At 42.8% G+C, this 19,712-nt stretch overlaps 2 protein-coding genes across 6 annotated transcripts in view; one reads left to right on the top strand and one right to left on the bottom strand.

Moving 5' to 3' along the window:
• Rmnd1 (required for meiotic nuclear division 1 homolog) overlaps positions 1-10,833 on the top strand; it is a 31,265-nt gene extending 20,432 nt beyond the window's left edge. For 2 of the 5 annotated variants that reach the window (XM_027401006.2, XM_027401010.2), the window contains 5 exons: positions 60-124; positions 1,258-1,334; positions 4,176-4,296; positions 10,010-10,126; positions 10,475-10,833. In XM_027401006.2, the coding sequence (XP_027256807.1) occupies positions 60-124; positions 1,258-1,334; positions 4,176-4,296; positions 10,010-10,126; positions 10,475-10,507 (413 nt within the window). In that variant the 3' untranslated portion in view covers positions 10,508-10,833. Of the gene's footprint in view, positions 1-59; positions 125-1,257; positions 1,335-4,175; positions 4,297-10,009; positions 10,127-10,474 lie in introns of those variants that run through there. The other 3 variants (XR_004768471.1, XR_004768472.1, XM_027401007.2) reach the window with 3 other exon arrangements.
• LOC118238367 (translation initiation factor IF-2-like) overlaps positions 709-19,712 on the bottom strand; it is a 22,311-nt gene continuing 3,307 nt past the window's right edge. The window contains exons 2-3 of the mRNA XM_035440408.1: positions 3,313-3,398; positions 709-1,447 (exon numbers count right to left, since the gene is read on the bottom strand). The gene's annotated coding sequence lies outside the window, so the exon portion shown is untranslated. The remainder of the gene's footprint in view (positions 1,448-3,312; positions 3,399-19,712) is intronic.

The following is a 19,712-nucleotide window of genomic DNA, read 5'->3' as shown; positions in this document are numbered from 1 at the left end:
GTGTGGATGTGACCATGATAGTAAAAAAAAAAAAAGTTCCTCCTTCCTTCTTTCCCCAGTGAAACTGGCTATTTGGGAAGCAACGCTGGACAAATTCATTGAGTCTATTCAGTCAATTCCAGAGGTAATTATATCAGCTCTATGCTTTTTGACAAGAATTGACCTCTTGGAGAAAATACTAATTGCTCAACATAATAATATACACGTTTGAGTATAAAGTAATGGTAACTAGAAAAGCTGCAGAAAATATAGTAAAAACACTTTCAGTTACACCTAAAATGTTAAAGTCAGGATAAGAAACTCCACATTGGGTTTTGACTTGAAGATTTCAAATGACTTTGCTGTGATTGGACAGTGCTTTCAGTGTGATTCAGTGGAGGGAAAGCAGTGTAGCCCAGTGGTAATGCAATTGCCCGGTATTCCCAAGGTCTTAGGCTTTTACTATAACAGAAAAATATGACTAATTGTTCTTGGGAAAGAGGCCCCACTTTTCAGTTAGGAGATAAGGAACAGGTCGGGGGCTGCAGAGAGGGATATGTGATTAAGAGCACTGGCTGCTCTTGCAAATGACCTGGGTTTGGTTCCCAGCACCCATGTGATGGCTCACAGCTGCTTGTAACTCCAGTTCCAGGAGATCCAGTACCAACTCGTGATGCACAAACATACATGCAGGCAAACACTCTTACACATAAAATAAAAACAAACCTCTTTAAAATGAGAGACAAGGAATGTTTCTCACCAAAAAGACTAAAAGGACACATTAGCTATCTCTTATTGTAAACACAAGCCTGGGATAACCAACATTTTAGTAGAGAAGGGTTATTTTGGAGAACAGTTTGTAGCTGGGCAGGTGCATTGGTTTAGGCCTTGGTGAGGCAGCACCTCGTGCCAAGAAGCACCTGGTGGGGTAAGCTGCTCATCTCACGGGCAACCAGGAAGCATCAGAAGAGAGAAGGACCAAGATCCCAGTAGCCCCTTCAAGGCCACATAAACAGTGGCCTAACTGATTCCCACTAGGCTCCACCTCTAAAGGTTTTAACCACTTTCCATTAACACAAGCTGAGGATGAAGCCTTGATGTACAGCCCCCGGGAGCCATTCAGGAACCAGACTGTAGCAGAAGGCATGTAAAGCCTGAGTGTAAAATGCTGAATTCTTGATAGGAGTTAGGACTGTGGTTCATTGGAGTCACAAATGTAGTCTCAACAGTCACAGGCTCATTGTGTATGGCTTGTTTTGTTTTGTTTCTTCCAAATAGGCATTAAAAGCTGGGAAGAAAGTCAAGCTGTCTCATAAAGAAGTTATGCAGAAAATGGGTGAGCTCTTTGCCCTCAGGTACAATGTCCTCTTGTAAATGAAGGAGTTCCTTTAAGAGAAAACATTTACCTATAAGCAGGAAAAACTCTTCCCCATTAGAAGCAGGAAGGCTGTCAGGACTGTCAGGGAACCTGATGAATAAAGAAGAGGAAAACTCATTTATTAAACATATCATATGTCAGCTGGGCGTTGGTGGTGAACGCCTTTAATCCCAGCACTCGGGAGGCAGAGGCAGGCGGATCTCTGTGAGTTCGAGGCCAGCCTGGTCTCCAGAGTGAGTGCCAGGATAGGCTCCAAAGCTACAAAGAGAAACGGTCTCAAAAAACCAAAAAAGAAAGAAAGAAAGAAAGAAAGAAAGAAAGAAAGAAAGAAAGAAAGAAAGAAAGAAAGAAAGAAAGAAAGGGAAACATGTCATATGTCACAAGACCCCCAGGAAAATGGCATTGCACATAGCATGAGCATGACATTTTACACTTACTTACTGAGTACCATTGTTACAGGAAGTTTTACCCTAGTTTACTGAGTCTGACCCTGTACAGTGGTACAGGTGAAGAAGAACCTGTCTCCTAACTGGTGACTTGCTGTCTTTGTGGAGTGGTGTGTCCTGTTGCAGTTGCATCACTGGGCATGTCATCCAGTTTCTTCCTTTGCACATGGGATGAGCATCTAAAGCTCCTTGTGGATGTTTTCCTCACAAGTATCTTCCCACCAGCTTAGACCAACCCACAGAAGAGTGCTCCAAGGTTTCATTGTCTGTGTTTCTCACACTGCAAGGATGCTCATTCAGTATCATTCATTACAAGCATCCCGCAGTAGAGCCACAGACTTTGTAGGGGAGATTGTTTTCCCTATTCTTTAGCTAATACAAGCAGAGTCTGATAAACAGATTGTAATACCTAAATTAAAAATTAGGGCTAAATAAATTTAATTTGAGAGTAGTTTCTACAAAGCCTGACTTTCCTTATCCTGTTTTAACCTTTATAATGAAAGTGATTCTGTTGCTACAAAGAAAGTAACAAGCCAGCAGGAGGCTCATTGGTGAGGTGCTTGCTTCAAGCCTGGCAACCTGTGCTTAACCCTGGGAACCCAGGTAAAGGTTTGCAAAGACTGGCAATCCACAAAGCTGTCCTCTGACCTTTACATGCTTTCCATCAGATGCACGCGTGTGTGTGCGTGAGTGTACACACACACACACACACACACACACACACACACACACACACACACACACACGAGCGCGTCCATAAACAAACACATTAATAATTCTTTTAAAAAAATATGACACCAGACAGTGATGGTGCACGCCTTTAATACCAGCACTTCGGTGGCAGAGGCATTCGAGGCTAGTCTGTTCTAAAGAATGAAATGATCCAGGACAGATTCCAAGGCTATGCAGAGAAACCCGTCTCGGAAAAACTAAAAAAAAAAAAAAAAGGAACTAGAAAGTAACTGAGAATCTTGTTGCTTGCCCAGAGGACATGAGTCTATTCCCAGTACCACATCAGACAGGGCACAACTTCCCTATACCTCCCACCCTAGGAGACCTGACACCTTCTTCCAGCCTCCAAGGATATCTGCATGCACATGCAGACACACATACACATAATTAATAATAAATATATTTTTAAAAAGAAGTGATCTGTGAAAAGAGTTGTAGCTAAGTATGTTAGGTTCGGGCCACAGCTGTGGCTCAGTTGATAGTGTCGGTGTGGCTTTGATCCCCACCACTGCAGGAAACATGAAAAGGATCAGAAGTTCATGATTCTCAAGTAGTCAAGGACATTGAGGCCAGGGTAGACTAACATGAGACCTTGTCTTTATTTTATTTTTTTCCAAGACAGGGTTTCCCTGTGTAACCCTGGCTGTCTTGGACCTTGCTCTGTAGACCAGGCTGTCCTTGAACTCAGATCCACCAGTCGCTGCCTCCCAAGTGCTAGGATTAAACGTGTGCACCATTACACCTAGCTTTAAAAAATAGAAAAAAGAAAAAAATTACAAGATATGGTGGTGCATGCCTTTAATTCCATTGCCGTGGAGGTAGAAGCAGTTAAGTTCCAGGTCGGCCAACGTAACAGGGAGATCCTGTCTCAAAATATAAAATAATAATAATCAAGTTACAAATTATGTATATGGTATTATTCCATTTGCATAGCAAAAATATCATTTATCTTGATATATACATACACACAAGTATGTTTGTGGAGAAATGTACAAATAGGCTATCAAAGTGTTCACAGGACTGTGCTATCCTTAGGGAATAAAGGGTTTTGTGTTTGGTAGGTTAAACAAGCTGACCACTGTTTCTGCTTTCTTCTCCATCATATATCTTAAATAAACATATCTTAAATGAACAGCTATTTGTATTTTACTATGCAACATGAATTTCCATTAAATTAAATATTTTTAAAGTAAGCTCCAACTTCTGATACCAAAGTATGAGTGAAACTAAAAGAGTGCCAGTGTGGCAGCACACCCCTTGGTATTCTTCACTGAAGACTAAGGCTCATCCAGAGCCAGGCTAGCCTGTGTAGCCCTGTTGAAAAGAAAGAGACCCTGCATATTGCTGCCTGTCTTGTGTTTGCACAATGACTAAAAGGATATAGAAGGATCTTGAAGGTGGCCAGAGTAAGCCCAGAGTGAGAGGAAGGGAAAACCAGGAAGTAACAAAAGTTCTTCCTGGTTTTCCTTTAGAGGGTGCACACGGGTGTGTGTGTGTGTGTGTACACTTCTCAGATATTTTTCAAAGTGCAGCACTTAAAACTGTTCTCTTAAAATTGTACCATGAAAATATGGAATATAATAGAAACTGATTTTTAATTTACCATAAATAAAAAGCTAAACTGCACTTTCTTATTTAAGGCACCGTATAAATTTGAGTTCAGATTTCTTGCTGACTCCCGACTTCTACTGGGACAGAGCAAACCTGGAGGAGCTTTATGACAAGACCTGCCAATTTCTCAGCATTGCTCGAAGAGTTAAGGTATGTATTTTTACAGGGAATAAAGACAGCCGGGCGGTGGTGGCACACACCTTTAATCCCAGCACTCGGGAAGCAGAGGCAGGAGGATCCCTGAGTTCAAGGCCATCCTGATGTTCAGAGTGAGTTCCAAGACAGCCAGAGAAACCCTGTCTGGAAAAACTGGAGAGGAAGTAGAGACAGCAATAGAGAGGAGAGAGTCCCTGCTACAATTTTGTTACTGAAATTTTTAGCTAAGTATGTATAACTGCATTTGGAGAAGTACTATTTGACTTCCGGCTGTGTCTCCTTAGGTTCCCACCACCTCCTCTTGTCTTCTTTGCAGTCAGTTTAGTTTTTTTCTTACGAGACTGAGACAGGAGGATTGCTTTTGAACTCAAGACCAGTCTGGACTATAGAGATATGTTTCAGCATTGACCACCTGAAGATATAAAATATAAGCAATTATTATAAGAGGTACTTTTAGATACAAAGTATCACCCTATATCCCAGGCTGGCCTCAAACTATTACAAGAGGGGTTTTTAGATACAGTGTATCACACTATAGTCCAGGCTGGCCTGAAAAATAGTGATCCTCTTGCCTTAGCCCTAGTCCTGAGATTCTAAACAGGAGCCACCACATCTGGCTCCACTCCTCAGCTTTCTGTGTCAAAGGCTCAGTTAAGATTTCTGGGTTGTTTTGTTTTAATGTTTCCTTGTTCTTGAGGTGGAAATCCAGGCTGGCCTTGAACTTGGGAAACCTTGAACTTGGGAATCCTCCTGCCTCAGCCTTCCAAGTAGATAAACATGTTTCTTCATCTTGTGTTACATGTGATATGCATGGTACATGCTTGTGTTCGTATGTGTGTGCACATGCATGTAGAGACTAGAGAGTGACTTCAGTCTTCTCTGTGGTTGTCTATGTTTATAAAAATTTATTTGTATGTATCTATGGGTTTGTGTGTATAATCAAAGAGTATATGTGTACAGAAGCCAGGTGTTAGATCCCTTGGAGTTAGAGTTACAGGTGGTTGATATAAGCCACTCATTGTGGTTGCCGGGAACCACACTGAACTGGGGTCTCTGGAAGAACAACCAGTACTCTTCACTGTTAAGCCAGCCTTCCACCCCTCCATCATACTCTTCAGACAGGCTCTCACTGTCCCTGGAGCTCACTGGTTCATTAGGCTGGCTGGCCAGCAAAAGCCTCAAGGATCCTCCTGTTTCCTTCTCCCCAGCTCTGGGAGTGTGGACATTTGCTTCTGTGCCGTTTTATTTTTTTAATTTATTTCCTTATTTGTGTGTCCATATATGCCAGTGTGACTGTGGATTGGGAAACATTTCCCCTTCTGCCACTTAGGTTCTGGTGTTTTAACTCAGATTGGCAGGGTTGGTGCCAACTGCCTTTACCTGCTGAACCATTATCTAGGCCCTATGCCCACATTTTCATGTGGGTGCTAGTGACCAGAAATCAGGTCTTCATGCTTGCATTACAGGCACCTTATCTATCAGCTCAGACATCTCCCCAGCCACCGCCCACTGTTTTCTGCTGAGGGCTAGTGACTTTCAAATGTCCAGGCACAATGCTGATTGTACATTTATTCTGTGGTACTAAGTAAGTGGGTGCATGGGTGCTGCCGTATGCATGAGGAATCCAGAGGGCAACTGTCAGGACGCAGTTCTTTCCTTCACTTTGTGGGTTCTAGGGATTGAACTTAGGTTGTCAGGCTTAGCAGCAAGCCCCTCTATCCACTGAACTGTCTTACCATCCTTTAAGTTACTTTTTAGAATCAAAATTAAAGTTCCCATTTTTTTTTGTTGTTTCCTGATCTATACTTTTCAATATTACTTCTTATCACTTCCCAGTCACTCTATGTCCCATCAAGTAAATTGACATAATTTCAAAATCTTTGAATGCTATGCAGTTCTGGAATATATCCTTTTCTCCAACCCAGACATTTGTCCTTTGCATAACAATCCCAGCAAAGGTATCTGCAGTTTGTCACTCATCTTGGTGTTCCTTTGCATCTTCTAATGCAGGAAAGTAGAGACACCTTAGCAGGCTCAGAAAGACTGTCACCAGTGCTGGAGTTGTTGCAATAGACTCAGTGTAGTTTGATAACCAGATGTCTGGGACATTTGATGCCCCAGGCTGTCTGGACAGACAGAAGTGTGACTTTTCTGGTGGCTGGCTAGTGCACAGGCTGAAGATAAGGATGTGAGGGGGATGCTAAAGCTCTATGCAAATGAGGCCTCTCAAGTGCCAGCATTGGCTAAATTCTGCTCTGCAGTGTTTCCCCAGAACTAGCAGCTTAAAGCATCTTTCTCCTAGTTTTATGGGTCAGGGCCTATCTGGAGGCTGCAGGCATCTCTGAGGACTGCTGGGAAGGATCCCCTTCCTGTCTAGATTCGGTCCCTTGAGGCAGTTGGTCACAAGGTCTCAGGTCCTTGTCACAGGAGCTTCTGTACAAAGCATCTGCTAACTATCACAGGCATGGTAAGAGTCCTAGAGTGAACAAGACAGGAGGTGGTACCTTACCAGGTCAGGAACATCTAGATAGTAGGGTTCCTTTTAGAAGCCTCCTTTGTAAACAGTGACCTACATTATTATTCAGCACCCACATGGTGCCACATAACCAACCATCAGTAACTCCCAGACACTCACAGGCATATTCACATGCATAAAATAAAGAATTAAATTCTAGATTAAAGACAAGTGTCCTGTAGGGTGGTGGAGCTCAGTTGATGAAGGACTTCCTGGAAGCATCTCCAGCACCATCTGTACCCTGGGGGCGGTGGTGCACACCTGTAATCCCAGCACTTACAGAGACAGGTGGTCCAGAGTTCTAGGTCATCTTCAGCTACATAGTGAGCTGGAAGCCAGCCTGGGCTAAGTGAAACCCCGTCACAAAAGGAAGAGTATAATACTGATTCCCTAAGAGTGGGGAGTGTGGCTGGCAAGTGGGGGTAATGTGAGTAAACTGGCAGTGAAAATGTAGTTACATGGATATTTGTTAGAATCCAATGCTTAGAATGGGTATGTTGTGTAAATTAATTTGAAAACAAGCCTCACTATTTATTGAGAAAATTTTTAAATATTCCATCTTATTTCTCTTGCTGTCTCCATGTGCAGACTTTTGAGTGTAATCCTTATGAGATGTAATATGACTGCCACCAAGTTGTAGGCTTCTCTCCGTCTCAGAATCAACGTGTTCCCACAGGAGCTTGATAAAATTGCTTAGGAAACAGCCATGCACTCAGGGCTGCCTGCATTGCTGCCTGCCCGCAAGCACCTTGTTTTCCTGACCTCCACTTTGCTGGAGGGCTTCAGCCATACCCCTCCAGCCACGTTTTCCTTCATGTGTGTCCCCATGTGGGCCCTCCACACCGACATGCTTAGGTATCCCCACTAGTGTGTAAACTGTGACATCTGCTACTATGTTTGTAGAATGAACAGGGACTCGATTTCAAAAGGAAATTAATTCTATTCTCCTGATTTTGAAACTGCTTTGTCCTGTGCCAAATGCTTGGGTTAATCCCGCTTTGAACTAAGAAAACGGGATTTCAATCATCAGGAGACTTAAAAGACAGACTTTTAAGTAGCTCTGGCTGGCCTGAAACTTGCTATGTATATAGTCCATGCTAGCCTTGAACTCAGAGATCTGCCTGCCTTTGCCCAACTACTGAGATTTAATGTATTCACCACCATTCTCTGCAGGGAAGTTCTTAAGATTTTATTTATTATTTATACAACATTCTGCTTCCATGTATATCTGCACACCAGAAGAGGGCACTAGATCTCATAACGGATGGTTGTGAGCCACCTTGTGGTTGCTGGGAATTGAGCCTGGGTCCTCTGGAAGAGCAGTAAGTGCTCTTAACCTCTAAGCCATCTCTCCAGCACCCTATGTGTGAGCTTTTTACAGTATGTACATTCAGATGCCCGGAGTCCAGAAGAAGGCATCAGAACACCTTGGAGTAGAGTTACAGGCACTTGTGAGCTGCCTGGCTTTGAGTGCTGGGGAACAGCCTAGGTTGACCTTTGCAGGAGGAATAAACACTCTTATTGCTGAGCCCTCTCCGGTCCCCAGGAGACTTTAACACTGCTGAAACCATTTTGGGGGGGTGGGGGTGGGGGCTGTCTTTTGTGGGGTGGGGTTGTTATTGTGTCTTTTGTAAGCAATTGTCAGGAAAGAACATAATCTCTGTTCTGTGGTCACAGCTGAAATGGAGGTCTGTCAGCAGTTTGAAGCAAGCTGAAAGATGAACACATTTGAAGCCAAGACTAAGCTGTCAGTAGATAGAGTGCCACCCTAGACATTTGTTGATTAGAAATTACAAGGTGGGCCTACCAGCCGAGTTCTTTTTTTAAGTTTTATTTATTATGTATAGTGTTCTGCATGCATGTATGCCTGCAGGCCAGAAGAGGGCACCAGATCTCATTACAGAGGTTGTGAGCCACCATGTGGTTGCTGGGAACTGAACTCAGGACCTCGATCTCCCAAAGAACAGTCAGTACTCTTTAACCACTGACCATCTCTCCAGCCCCAGCGAAGAAGTTCTGTGTGTTGTCCCTCACTAGTAAAGCAGTTGAATGCTGTGTAGAACCCTGAGTATGACATGTTTCAGTTCACACCTAGACTTTAGCTCATACTAGCCAAACCTGTACCAAGTATAATGTTCCCCAACTTTATAGCTTTCAGAGAAATGTACAAGTACTAAAGAGGGTATAACTGCCTAGTATTGACATCCAGGTTTTAAAATCAGAGTCTATTTTGTGTGACACACAGCCACACCCCACTCCAACCAGCTTGTCCAAGGTGTCATAACCTTTGCTAGTACGGCTAGTAGTAGTGCCTTCTGGTAGTGAGTTCCAGGTTACATGCACTACTTATTTCAGTGCTCAGTTCAGTACATACTCAAATTTGAACTGTGGAGATTAGTCTCTGCTTCCCTAACAGAATACTAGAAACCCTATTTTTAAAGCTTCCACCAGAGGTTAGAGAGATGGCTTATCGGTTAAGAGCACTCACCAGCTGCTCTTCCTAGAGGACCTGGGTTCAGTTCCCAGTACCCAGTATGATAGCTTACAACTGTAATTCCAGTTCTCAAGGGATCCAATAACCTCACACAGGTATACATGCAGAAACTGTTTTAAGAAAGCTTAACACCTCCATCTTAGGAGAATTAACATGCCAAGTTTTTTGTTTTTTGTTTTTTGTTTTCTTGCAATACAAAGGGAGCATAGACTAGAACTAATTTGGTAGTGTTTGCCTGTCAAGCATAAAGCCTTAAGTTCAGTCAGTCCCTAGCACTGCATATAAACAGATATGGTGGTTCATGGAATACGAGACCTCTGGGAGGTGAGAGCAAGACTGCAGGCCACCTTAGGTTACAAAATAAATGAGGGCCTGGAGAGATGGCCTGGTGATTGAGTGCTTTCTAATTAGTACCAGATCGAAGATCCCAGCACCATGTAGCTCCCAAATGCTTAACATAAGCCTGATGGATTCTTGTGGCTTCCCCGCAGGCACCTGTACACACATACATTCAGAAACACACACACAGTAAAACAAAATCGCACTGCAAAATGTTTCTAGACAGAGTCACTGAACACTATTTGCTAGTGGCTAGTTGTCTTTGAGGACTAAGCAGCTGGAATCAGATAAACCACATTGTATATCTAAGTGTATATTCTCTTCAGATAAAAACCATGACCCTAAGACTTTTCTTGCAGGTCATGAATGAAAAGCTTCAACATTGCATGGAACTAACAGACCTAATGCGGAACCACCTGAATGAGAACCGGGCCCTCCGCCTGGAGTGGATGATTGTGATCCTCATCACCATCGAGGTCAGCAGCAGCTGTGGCTCCAAAGGCCTGGGTGGCAGGTGCCATGAATGAGCTCCTGTGCCTTACAGACAACATTTGCTAGTTTATCACGTACAGTCTACTATCAGATCAACTGCCTGTCCTCAGCTTGCCATGTGAGAAAGGCAGTGACAGTGCTCCCTCCAGGGACACTTCTCACTCGCAGCAGTCTTTGAAAAGTCACTTGAGCTGCTGTGATTGTTAATTCTGTCAACTGGACACCATGTAGAATCACCAGGGATTTATGAACCTCATACAAACCCTTCTTAGAAAATGGAATTCAGTTGCTTCACCATGAAATTAGTAACTCTCCCTTTTTGTTTTCCTAAGGTGATGTTTGAGCTGGGAAGAGTATTTTTCTGATCTTTAATGGGAGCATCACTGTAAGAGAAAATTCAAGTTCTGCAACCAAAAAAAAAGAAAAAAGAAAATCAGCATCCACTTTAATTTAATTCAACTGTCACTGGCATGGGACAGCTATAATCCTAGTACTCTGAAAGCTGAAGCAGGAAGATGAGTTCCCGACTAGCCTTGTGCTACACAGGAAACCCAGCTGGGAGGGGAGCAGACTGGTGGTGCACATACCAGAATCAACACTGGGAAAGCAGAGGCAGAGGACTGCCTTAAAATAAAACAAACATCTTAATGACCTTTTGCAACTCTTAAATACATTGCTGCCTGCAAAAAAATTGTGAGTATGTTGTTTGATTCAAAAGGAGAGTATCTCATCCGTTTTAGTGACCCCATTTGTTCACAGGCACACTGCATTTCACTCATCAACCCTTTGTACTCCATTGAGAAAGCCACTCTCCTGCTGACACACTTCATCACCTGCACGACTCAGGCACCACTCACATCACAGAAAATTAAAAAAGAAAAAATCAAAATATTTTTAGGCATAGCTCTGCCTGCCCCCACACACACACACACACAAACACACACTCTAGTCTGCCAACATCACACTTTTCATACATATGTGCTCATTCACACTTAAAATGGGATGTTCATCTGTTCCTTGGTTAACTGGTGCAGTTTTTGCTAATACTACTGAGTATCTGGCCATTCTTTCCAGCACACTGCAAAGATGGTAGTGTCCCAGCTGAGATCCCTGTACCCAAGGGTACTCAAAACATTTTCCAAGGAGCAGGTAGCCTAGGTGTCACAAGCCTTCCATGACTTCACAAACAGTAACATCTATAAGTTTGGTCTGTTTCTTAAACCACATGAAGGGACAATTAACTTGATGAGTACAGCCTTTTTGAACAAAGGCCATTAAATTTACCTGTTAAGAAATCCATTTCCTCCCTAACTAGAATAAAATAAAATAAAAAATTTCACTTCAAAAAAAAAAAAAGAAAACGAAAAAGAAATCCATTTTCCTGCCGGGCGTTGGTGCCACACCTTTAATCCCAGCACTCGGGAGGCAGAGGCAGGTGGATCTCTGTGAGTTTGAGGCCAGCCTGGTCTACAGCGCGAGTTCCAGGAAAACCTCCAAAGCAACAGTTTAAAAAAAATGTCTCGGGGGGGGGGGGGAAAACAAAAACAAAAAGCCATTTCCAAAAAAAGTCAACAACAAATTCAGGTGGATGACAGCTGCAGATTATCTAAACAAAAAATCCCAATTTCAATAAGCTAGTAAAACTATGGCACTTGATAGCTCGGACAAAAAAATATTTAAAAATGTTGCAAAAAGCTGGGCGTTGGTGGCACACACCTTTAATCCCAGCACTTGGGAGGCAGAGGCAGGCGGATCTCTGTGAGTTCGAGACCAGCCTGGTCTACAAGAGCTAGTTCCAGGACACCTCCAAAAGCCACAGAGAAACCCTGTCTCGAAGAAGAAAAAAAAAAAAAAGTTGCAAAAAAAACAGATTTTCATAAACATTAGGATAAATTTTTATGGGGAAAATATAACAAAAGCAGAAGCCAAAGAAAGGAATAATGTAGATTTGAATAGTTTTCCTGTGTTTCGATGGGTCATGGTGGAAGTTATTAAGGTATTACGCTCCGTTTTCATTCCCTGCCCCAATATTGCACATGGCAACAACACAGCACTGTATACTCCAGTGGTCACTCTTCATCCAATTCAGCACTTTTACAGATTCTTGGACATTTCTCTCAACTTCAACATACCATAAACAGCTGAGAGATAATCCTGCTTTGCAAAGCTTACCAACAGTGAAGGCAGGAGGGAACCACTAAGTCACCTGCTTTAGGGACAGGGTCTAAAAGCTGACTGGACAGGCTTAGATGTCACCATTTTAATTTTAAAACTTAAAATAGGAGAGATTTAAACCTTTTTGACTTTGTTTCCATGTAAGAGACTTGAAATCTGCTTATACAGTTACCCATTTTTAAAACGTTGCTAATAGACAGTAGATTGAAGTTAGGCTGGCTGGTGTTTTATCAACTGAAGGCTTATAGAGGGCTGGGCGGTGGTGGCGCATGCCTTTGATCCCAGCACTCGGGAGACAGAGTCAGTCAGATCTCTGAGTTCAAGACCAGCCTGGTCTACAAGAGCTAGTTCCAGCACAGCCTCCAAAGCCACAGAGAAACCCCGTCTCAAAAAAGAAAAAAAAAAGGGGGGGGGCCTTATAGAGGGCACAAACTAAGAAAAAAACAGCCAAGTGCTTCTGATGGGGCATGTCCTTTGATTTCTTACTGGTTGGTGAATAAAACTGGCCAGTAGCCAGCAGGGAACATAGGTGGGGCTACTAGACAAGAATTCTGGGGAGAAGAGGCAGAGAGGAGCCACCAGGAGAGATGCCATGTAGTGGCTGAAGGAATAACTTGCTGGAGCCTTCTCTGATAAGGCCATGAATTAATACATAGATTAGTAGTTATGAGTTAATAATTAAGAGCTAGCCAGTAAGTAGGAAGCCTGAGCCAAAGCCACCTGCCAAATAGATTCTAATTAAAATAAGCATTGTTGTGTATATTTGGGGCTGAAGGGTGACAGGAAAGAAACTTGGTCTTCATGCTTCCATTCAAATCTAACACTCCTGCCCCAGGACTGCTCTGGAGCCTAAGCCATGTGTGACCCAAGAGTTTTACTTCTAGGCACCACAAGACAATTACGCATCTAATGGCTACTTAAGCTTGTTAGAATCCTTTGATTTTTGTGACCCTCTTTGCCTAATGTGACCCACCATCCTGGGTTTTCCAGAGAGTAAAGGTGAAGCCACTTGCTAACTGAAGTGTGCAAGACTGGCAAGTGCAAGACCTCCTCTATGCACTAACGCTGGGTGGAAAGCTACCTTTCAGCTCACAACCCTGCTGCAATGTTACAGCAATGCAAAACAAGACAAACGCATGGCAATTTTCCTTGTTAATTTCATCATTTAGAGTCAAAGCCAGGTTTAGTGGCACACACCTTTAATCCCTGTACTGGGGAGGCAGAGACAGGTGGAGCTCTTCTAAGTTTAAGGCCAGCCTGGTCTACATGAGACTCTGTCTTAAAAAAAAAAAAAAAAAAAAAAAAAAAAAAAAGCAAAATAGTACTTCAAAATGGTCCATACCTTTAATCCCAGCACTTAAGAAGGCGAGGTAGGGGAGTTCAAGATTATCCTAGGCTACAAAGTAAATTCTAGACCAGCCTGGGCTACCAGACCCTGTCTCAAGGGGGAAATGTACACAGGAGCCTGAAGAGATGCTCCGCAGTTAAGAACACTTGCTGCTCTTACCAATGTGTACCAAAGTTTTCTTTTTTTTCGAGACAGGGTTTCTCTGTGGCTTTTGAAGGCTGTCCTGGAACTAGCTCTTGTCTGCCAGGCTGGCATCAAACTCATAAGAGATCTGCCTGCCTCTGCCTCCCGAGTGCTGGGATCAAAGGCTTGCACCACCACCACCCAGCAGTTTTCTTTAAGATATATTATGTATAGTGTTCTGCCTGCACACCATAAGAGGGCACCAGATCTCATTACAGATGGTTGTGAGCCACCATGTGGTTGCTGGGAATTGAACTCACGAGCTCGGGAAGAGCACCTAATGCTCTTCACCTCTAAGTCATCCCTCAGCCCCAAACAAAGGTTTTACAAGCCTGAATGAACACTTGGAAAGCGAAGCAGGGCTAACAGAAGCGCTGCTCCATGGGGCAGAGAGATGGATCTGGAGTTAACATTTGCTGCTGTTTGAAAGAACCCAGATTCAATTCCCAGCACCCATATGGCAGTTCACAAAAGTCTCTAGTTCCAGGGAATGACACTCCTCTTCTAGCCTCTAGGCACCAAGTACACACTGGGTGTACACACATACATGTAAGGAAACATTCAAACACCATATAAAAAATAAATCTTTGTTTTAAAGTTAAAGGCCACATGGATTATGTACAGTTTCAGATTAGCCTAAGGTACATGAGAGCTCTTTCCTCCAAAATTTAGTTCTAACTTACATGTGTATCTCACTTTAGTCAAATTAAATCAGACACTCTGAAATGGCTAAAATTTTTATAATTCTATTTACATAAAAATCTGGAAATTGGGGGCTAAAGAGATGGCTCAGGAGTTAAGAGCACTGACTGCTCTTCCAGAGATCCTGAGTTCAATTCCCAGCAACCACATGGTGGCTCACAACCATCTGTAATAGGATCTGATGCCCTCTTCTGGAATGCACTGTATACATGATAAGTAAATAAATCTAAAAAAAAAAAAAAAAAAAAAAAGCTGGAAATTTTAAAACTACAGTACAACCAACAGATGGGAGTGCCAGGGTTAGGGTAGGAAGAGGGTAAATCTGTAACATAGGAAACTGATGGAGTTTTGAAGTGATAGGCCGTTCCTGAATCCTTGGCAGTTATTATACATATATAGTGTTGAAATTAACAGGACTGCACATGGAAAGAAAAATCAACTTTATTACATATATAATTTGAAGTTATACAAACTTTACAGAAGTCATCTATTTCAGAAGTATATTAATGAACACCATCATTTACTGAGAGACTATGCACCCCCAGGCCCCCCAACATCGTATTAACTTACTTTATTTTATACAACCCTAATAAATTTATCCCTGTTGTAGGTATATATATATACATAAAAAAAAAAAAGGTTAAGAGCACAAACAATGTGTTAGACGTAGCACAAACCCAGACCAGATCCAACTGCAAAGCCTTTTCTTTCCTGTGTCCCTGTGCCTGTGTACTTGAAGCCAGAGGCTGGGAGTCATCACCACTATTCTATGTGTGTGTGTAGCATACATATAGAGGAGGTCAGAGACAACTTTGTGAGGCAGGTTATCTTCTTCCACCTTTATATGGGCTCCAGGAACTGAACTCAGCTCAGCAGGCCTGCTCAGCAAGCACTTTTACCTATTGAGCCATCTGACAACCCTTCACCGTCTTTTTTGACACCATCACTTTATGTAGGCTAGTGTGGCTGGCTGGCCAGCGACTCACCAGCAGTGCAGCTTACTACTTTTAGGTGGTGTTGGGGCCTCACAAGTCCTCATGCTTGCACAGCACTTTACTTACTGAGTCATCTCCCCAGCCCCAAAGCCTATCTTCTTAACCAGGACATAAAACACTAGCTCCACTGTTCATAAACATCAACTGTGACTCCTCCCACAACAGCTCCTTCTTTCCATTCCCAACTCAAGACAGGTAACACAAAAACACATGTAAGTCACACACACACACACACACACACACACACACACACACACCCCTTCACAGCAGCACAATCCAAACAAGGAATTCTGCTGCCGTGGAAATGCTCTCTGGTGTCTGTGCTGTCGCCTATACCAGGTGTGACTTAGCTAATGGACTGGACCACACAGATGTAGAGAAATATATATTCTAGAGGAACGAGGAGCTTATGATGGCAACTTACCACCAATAAAGGAGAACAATTCAAGGTAAATGTCACTCAACTAAAACTACTTTTTGCACACCTCTCCAAAACGGAAGAGTCAGTTTCCATAACTTCATCTGGTCTATCACAGCACATCTGTAGAGTGGAAACAACTGTAGGTTACACTACTTCATTGTGTCCCTCCCCACTGCACCTTTAAGAGCAGGGCTAATCAATTTACACACACACACACACACACATACACATACCACCTGTACCTAGATGCTTTCTACAACCATTATTTTTCCATTCAGTGCTGGTGAGAAAAACACTCTTAGATCCCCTAGTCTTAACCCTTCAACTACAAATTCACCACACAAAGCAAGCAGATAAGCATCAACAGTTCACAAGAGCTCACTCAACCTAACTGTGGTGTAAAGGTTAAAATATATATATCAAAGTAACCAACATGTAGAGGTGGAGACTTCTCTCCATTGGTAGGTGGAGCGTTTGTCTAGCACAGAGGAAGCCCTGGGTTAGATCTCCCTAACTCTATAAACTAGGAGTGGTGGTGCTGCACACCTGTAATCCAAGCACTTGGGAGGTGGAAGCAGATCAGCAGTTTCAAAGTCCAAGGTCACCGTTGGAATGCTTGATCAGACCACTTGAAACATATCACAGACTAGTAAATGGAAACAGGAACCACAAAGGTTGCTAGGTAAGGAAGTCCACAACAGTAACCCCAATACTTCACACAAGGATAGGACCATAGAGGAAGTGACATCCCAGGCCAGCCTAGGCTACCCAAGTGAGACCACCTCATTATAATGGGGGAAAGGTTAAGCAAAATGTTTTAAGGAAAAAGCCTATCATTCTCTACCTGTAACAGTACAAGTATAAAACAATCTATGATGTCCTATCTATTACCTAGAATAGTCTAAGAGTTTCCAATGGGCAATGGTGGTTCACTCCTTTAATCCCAGCACAAAGGAGACAGAAACAGCCAGAGTTGCATGATGAGAGACGGTCTCCAAAAAAAAAAAAAAAAAAAAAAAAAAAAAAAAAAAGTTACCATGAAAATTTCACAGCACAGAAAGCTGGGATGGTAACCTAAATCATGTAATGCAATCCCAGCTACGTGGGCAGTACATGCCAAGCTGAAGGCCAACACGAGCAATATAGCAAGACCCCATCTCAAAAGGACTAGGGACTTACCAAAGTACCAAACACTTGACTAGCATACACACAAGGCACTAGATTCAATCCCCAACACCAATAAATAATTTCAAAGCATAAAGTAATATAGGTTCCTTCATACTTCATCCTCTTCTAGACTCTGAAGGCACCTGCATATGTGTACACATATAATGTGGTGGCGATCCCCAGTCTCATGTAATTCAACAGTGGGTCACACTGGTGGTGCTGTCTACAAAAAGTCTAGAATCCTTTAGGATAAGAGTTCTGCTGGATGAAGCATGTGGCTGGGGGCAGGCTTTGAATCTGCAGCCTGCCCTCCCCTCCAGCTTGCTTTCTCTGCTTCAGTGGGTGGCTAAGATGCAACCTCTCAGCTTCCTGTTCTCCTGCCGTCATGGGCTCTACTCCTGGAACCATACATCAAAATAAACTTTCTTGTTTCTGGTCATGGTATCTTAACACAGCAACGAGAAACTAACTAACATGTACACCTATATACAAAATTAAAAATAAACCTTTAATATTCACAGAGACAGGAAAGATGGCTCAGTGGTCCAAGTTCCCAACACTCAATCCAATGCCCTCTTCTGGCCTACAGACTCACAGACATCCATGTGATGCACATAAACTCACAAACACACACACACACATAAATAACTATGCAGAAGTCCTTTAAATATATAAAATACACACACACACACAAAGCTAAACAACATACTAACATCCAGAGGCCTGCAAACTGGGAGACTAGATGTCTACACTGTAACTTCTTTAAGATTAAAAAACAATTAGCAATTTTCTCATCAACGAACAGATTATTCCTAATAAAGGTCAAAGAAAATTTTAGTTTCCAAAGACTGAATCAGGCCTTAAGCCAGACAATTCCTGAACCTCTCTGAGCCTCCTTTCACACAGTTAAGCTGAGAAGAGAAACTAGACGCCCGTAGAGGAAAAGAAAAACTGACTTCATCAACTAATTACTCCAGGATTGACTTTAGCAAGGTTTTTGATTCCATCCTAACTCATCTAGGAACTAGAAAAACAGCACTGAACCAGCTATCACACTACTCTGCCACACTACTCTGAGGCGGAAGAGCTTACACACTAGGCCCACTAGGCCTGTGCTGTGCACTGCCACTAGGAGGCAGCATAAGCAACGCGTGGCTGCTTCTTCACTGCTACTTGGATAGCTTGCTCTAGGGGAGGCCATGGATGCCAGGCATAAGCAACTTAGCAATCCAATGAAGACTGGGGGCTGCAACCAACACTACTGGCAAAACAGTGACCCACTTTGGAAGCAGATTCAACAGCTACAGGAACTTGACTGAAATTCCTGGAAGACCCCCATACAGAGCCTGTCAGCTCCACTCACTACTCCCTGATACCTGTGACCCACAAAAACTATGTGAGATATATATGCCTTACCATCTTAATGTTGGACTGGTTATAACAGAAAAATCAGTCTTCCTCACACTGTGAGCTCAATTTTGTTTGGGATCATGAAATAAATGTAAAACAGCCCAACCAATTTTACAGGTACATACACCTTTAATAGTGGCAATGGAAAAATAAAGGCAGGAGAACCCAAAATTCCAGGGAACACAGCAAGTTCTGGGCCAACTATAGCACATGAGATCCTTCTTAAGAAATAATAAAAAGGGCTAGAAAGATGGCTCAGAGGTTAAGAGTGCAAAGGACAATTCAGTTCCCAGCACCCACAGCTTAACTTCTACCTAACTTCAGCTCCAGGGATTTGACACCTGAGACTTCAGTGAACACACACACACACACACACACACACACACACACACACACACACACACACACACACAAAATTTAAAAATGTCGCTCAGCATGTCAGAATCTGCTGTGCAAGCTTAATGACCGAAGTTTGATCCCCAGAACCCACATAAATACGAATGAACTTCCACACTTGGGCTGAGGCACACATCCATGTCTATATACACACAGTATTTTTAAAAGGCATTCACTAGCATCAGTTAGTGAATTCTCAGATTTGCATGCCCTTGACCACAGCAGCTCACGGAAGAATAGGGAATTCACCTCTAGGAACTGTGAGCTAAGTAACAACCAACCACAAACCAGTATGTCTTAAAACTCCGATGATATAACCAGTGAAATAAATATGACAGTCTTCAAAAATAAATTGGTTTTTTGAAATTCATCTGCTTTGTTTGTAGCGTTTGTTGGGTTTTCTTTTTTTTTTTAAAGATTGAGTCAGTCAGACAGTGGTGGTGCACTCCTTTAGTCCTAGCACTTCGGAGGCAGAGGCTGAGGGATCTCAAAGCGTTCAAGGCAAGCCTGGTCTACAAAGCAAGTTCCAGGACGGCCAGGACTGTTAAAGGGTAAACAAAAGAAAAAGATTGGAGTCTCACTATAACCCTCACTGGCCTAATTCACGGCAATCCTGCTGCCTCAACCTTCTGATAGCTGAGATTTCAGGGATATGCCACACTTGGCTAAAATTCATCTTTTCTTACTTATATGTTAAGCTTATTTTATAACAGAGGGTATGAGGCAGGCATGCTTACAGATGCCTTATATTCCTAGCACTCAGGAGGCAGAGG

The sequence above is a fragment of the Cricetulus griseus genome, chromosome 2, assembly GCF_003668045.3.
Source record: "Cricetulus griseus strain 17A/GY chromosome 2, alternate assembly CriGri-PICRH-1.0, whole genome shotgun sequence".
Classification (NCBI taxonomy): domain Eukaryota; kingdom Metazoa; phylum Chordata; class Mammalia; order Rodentia; family Cricetidae; genus Cricetulus; species Cricetulus griseus.
Note: the sequence above shows the minus strand (reverse complement) of the source record. Positions and strands in the feature narration are given on the sequence as shown.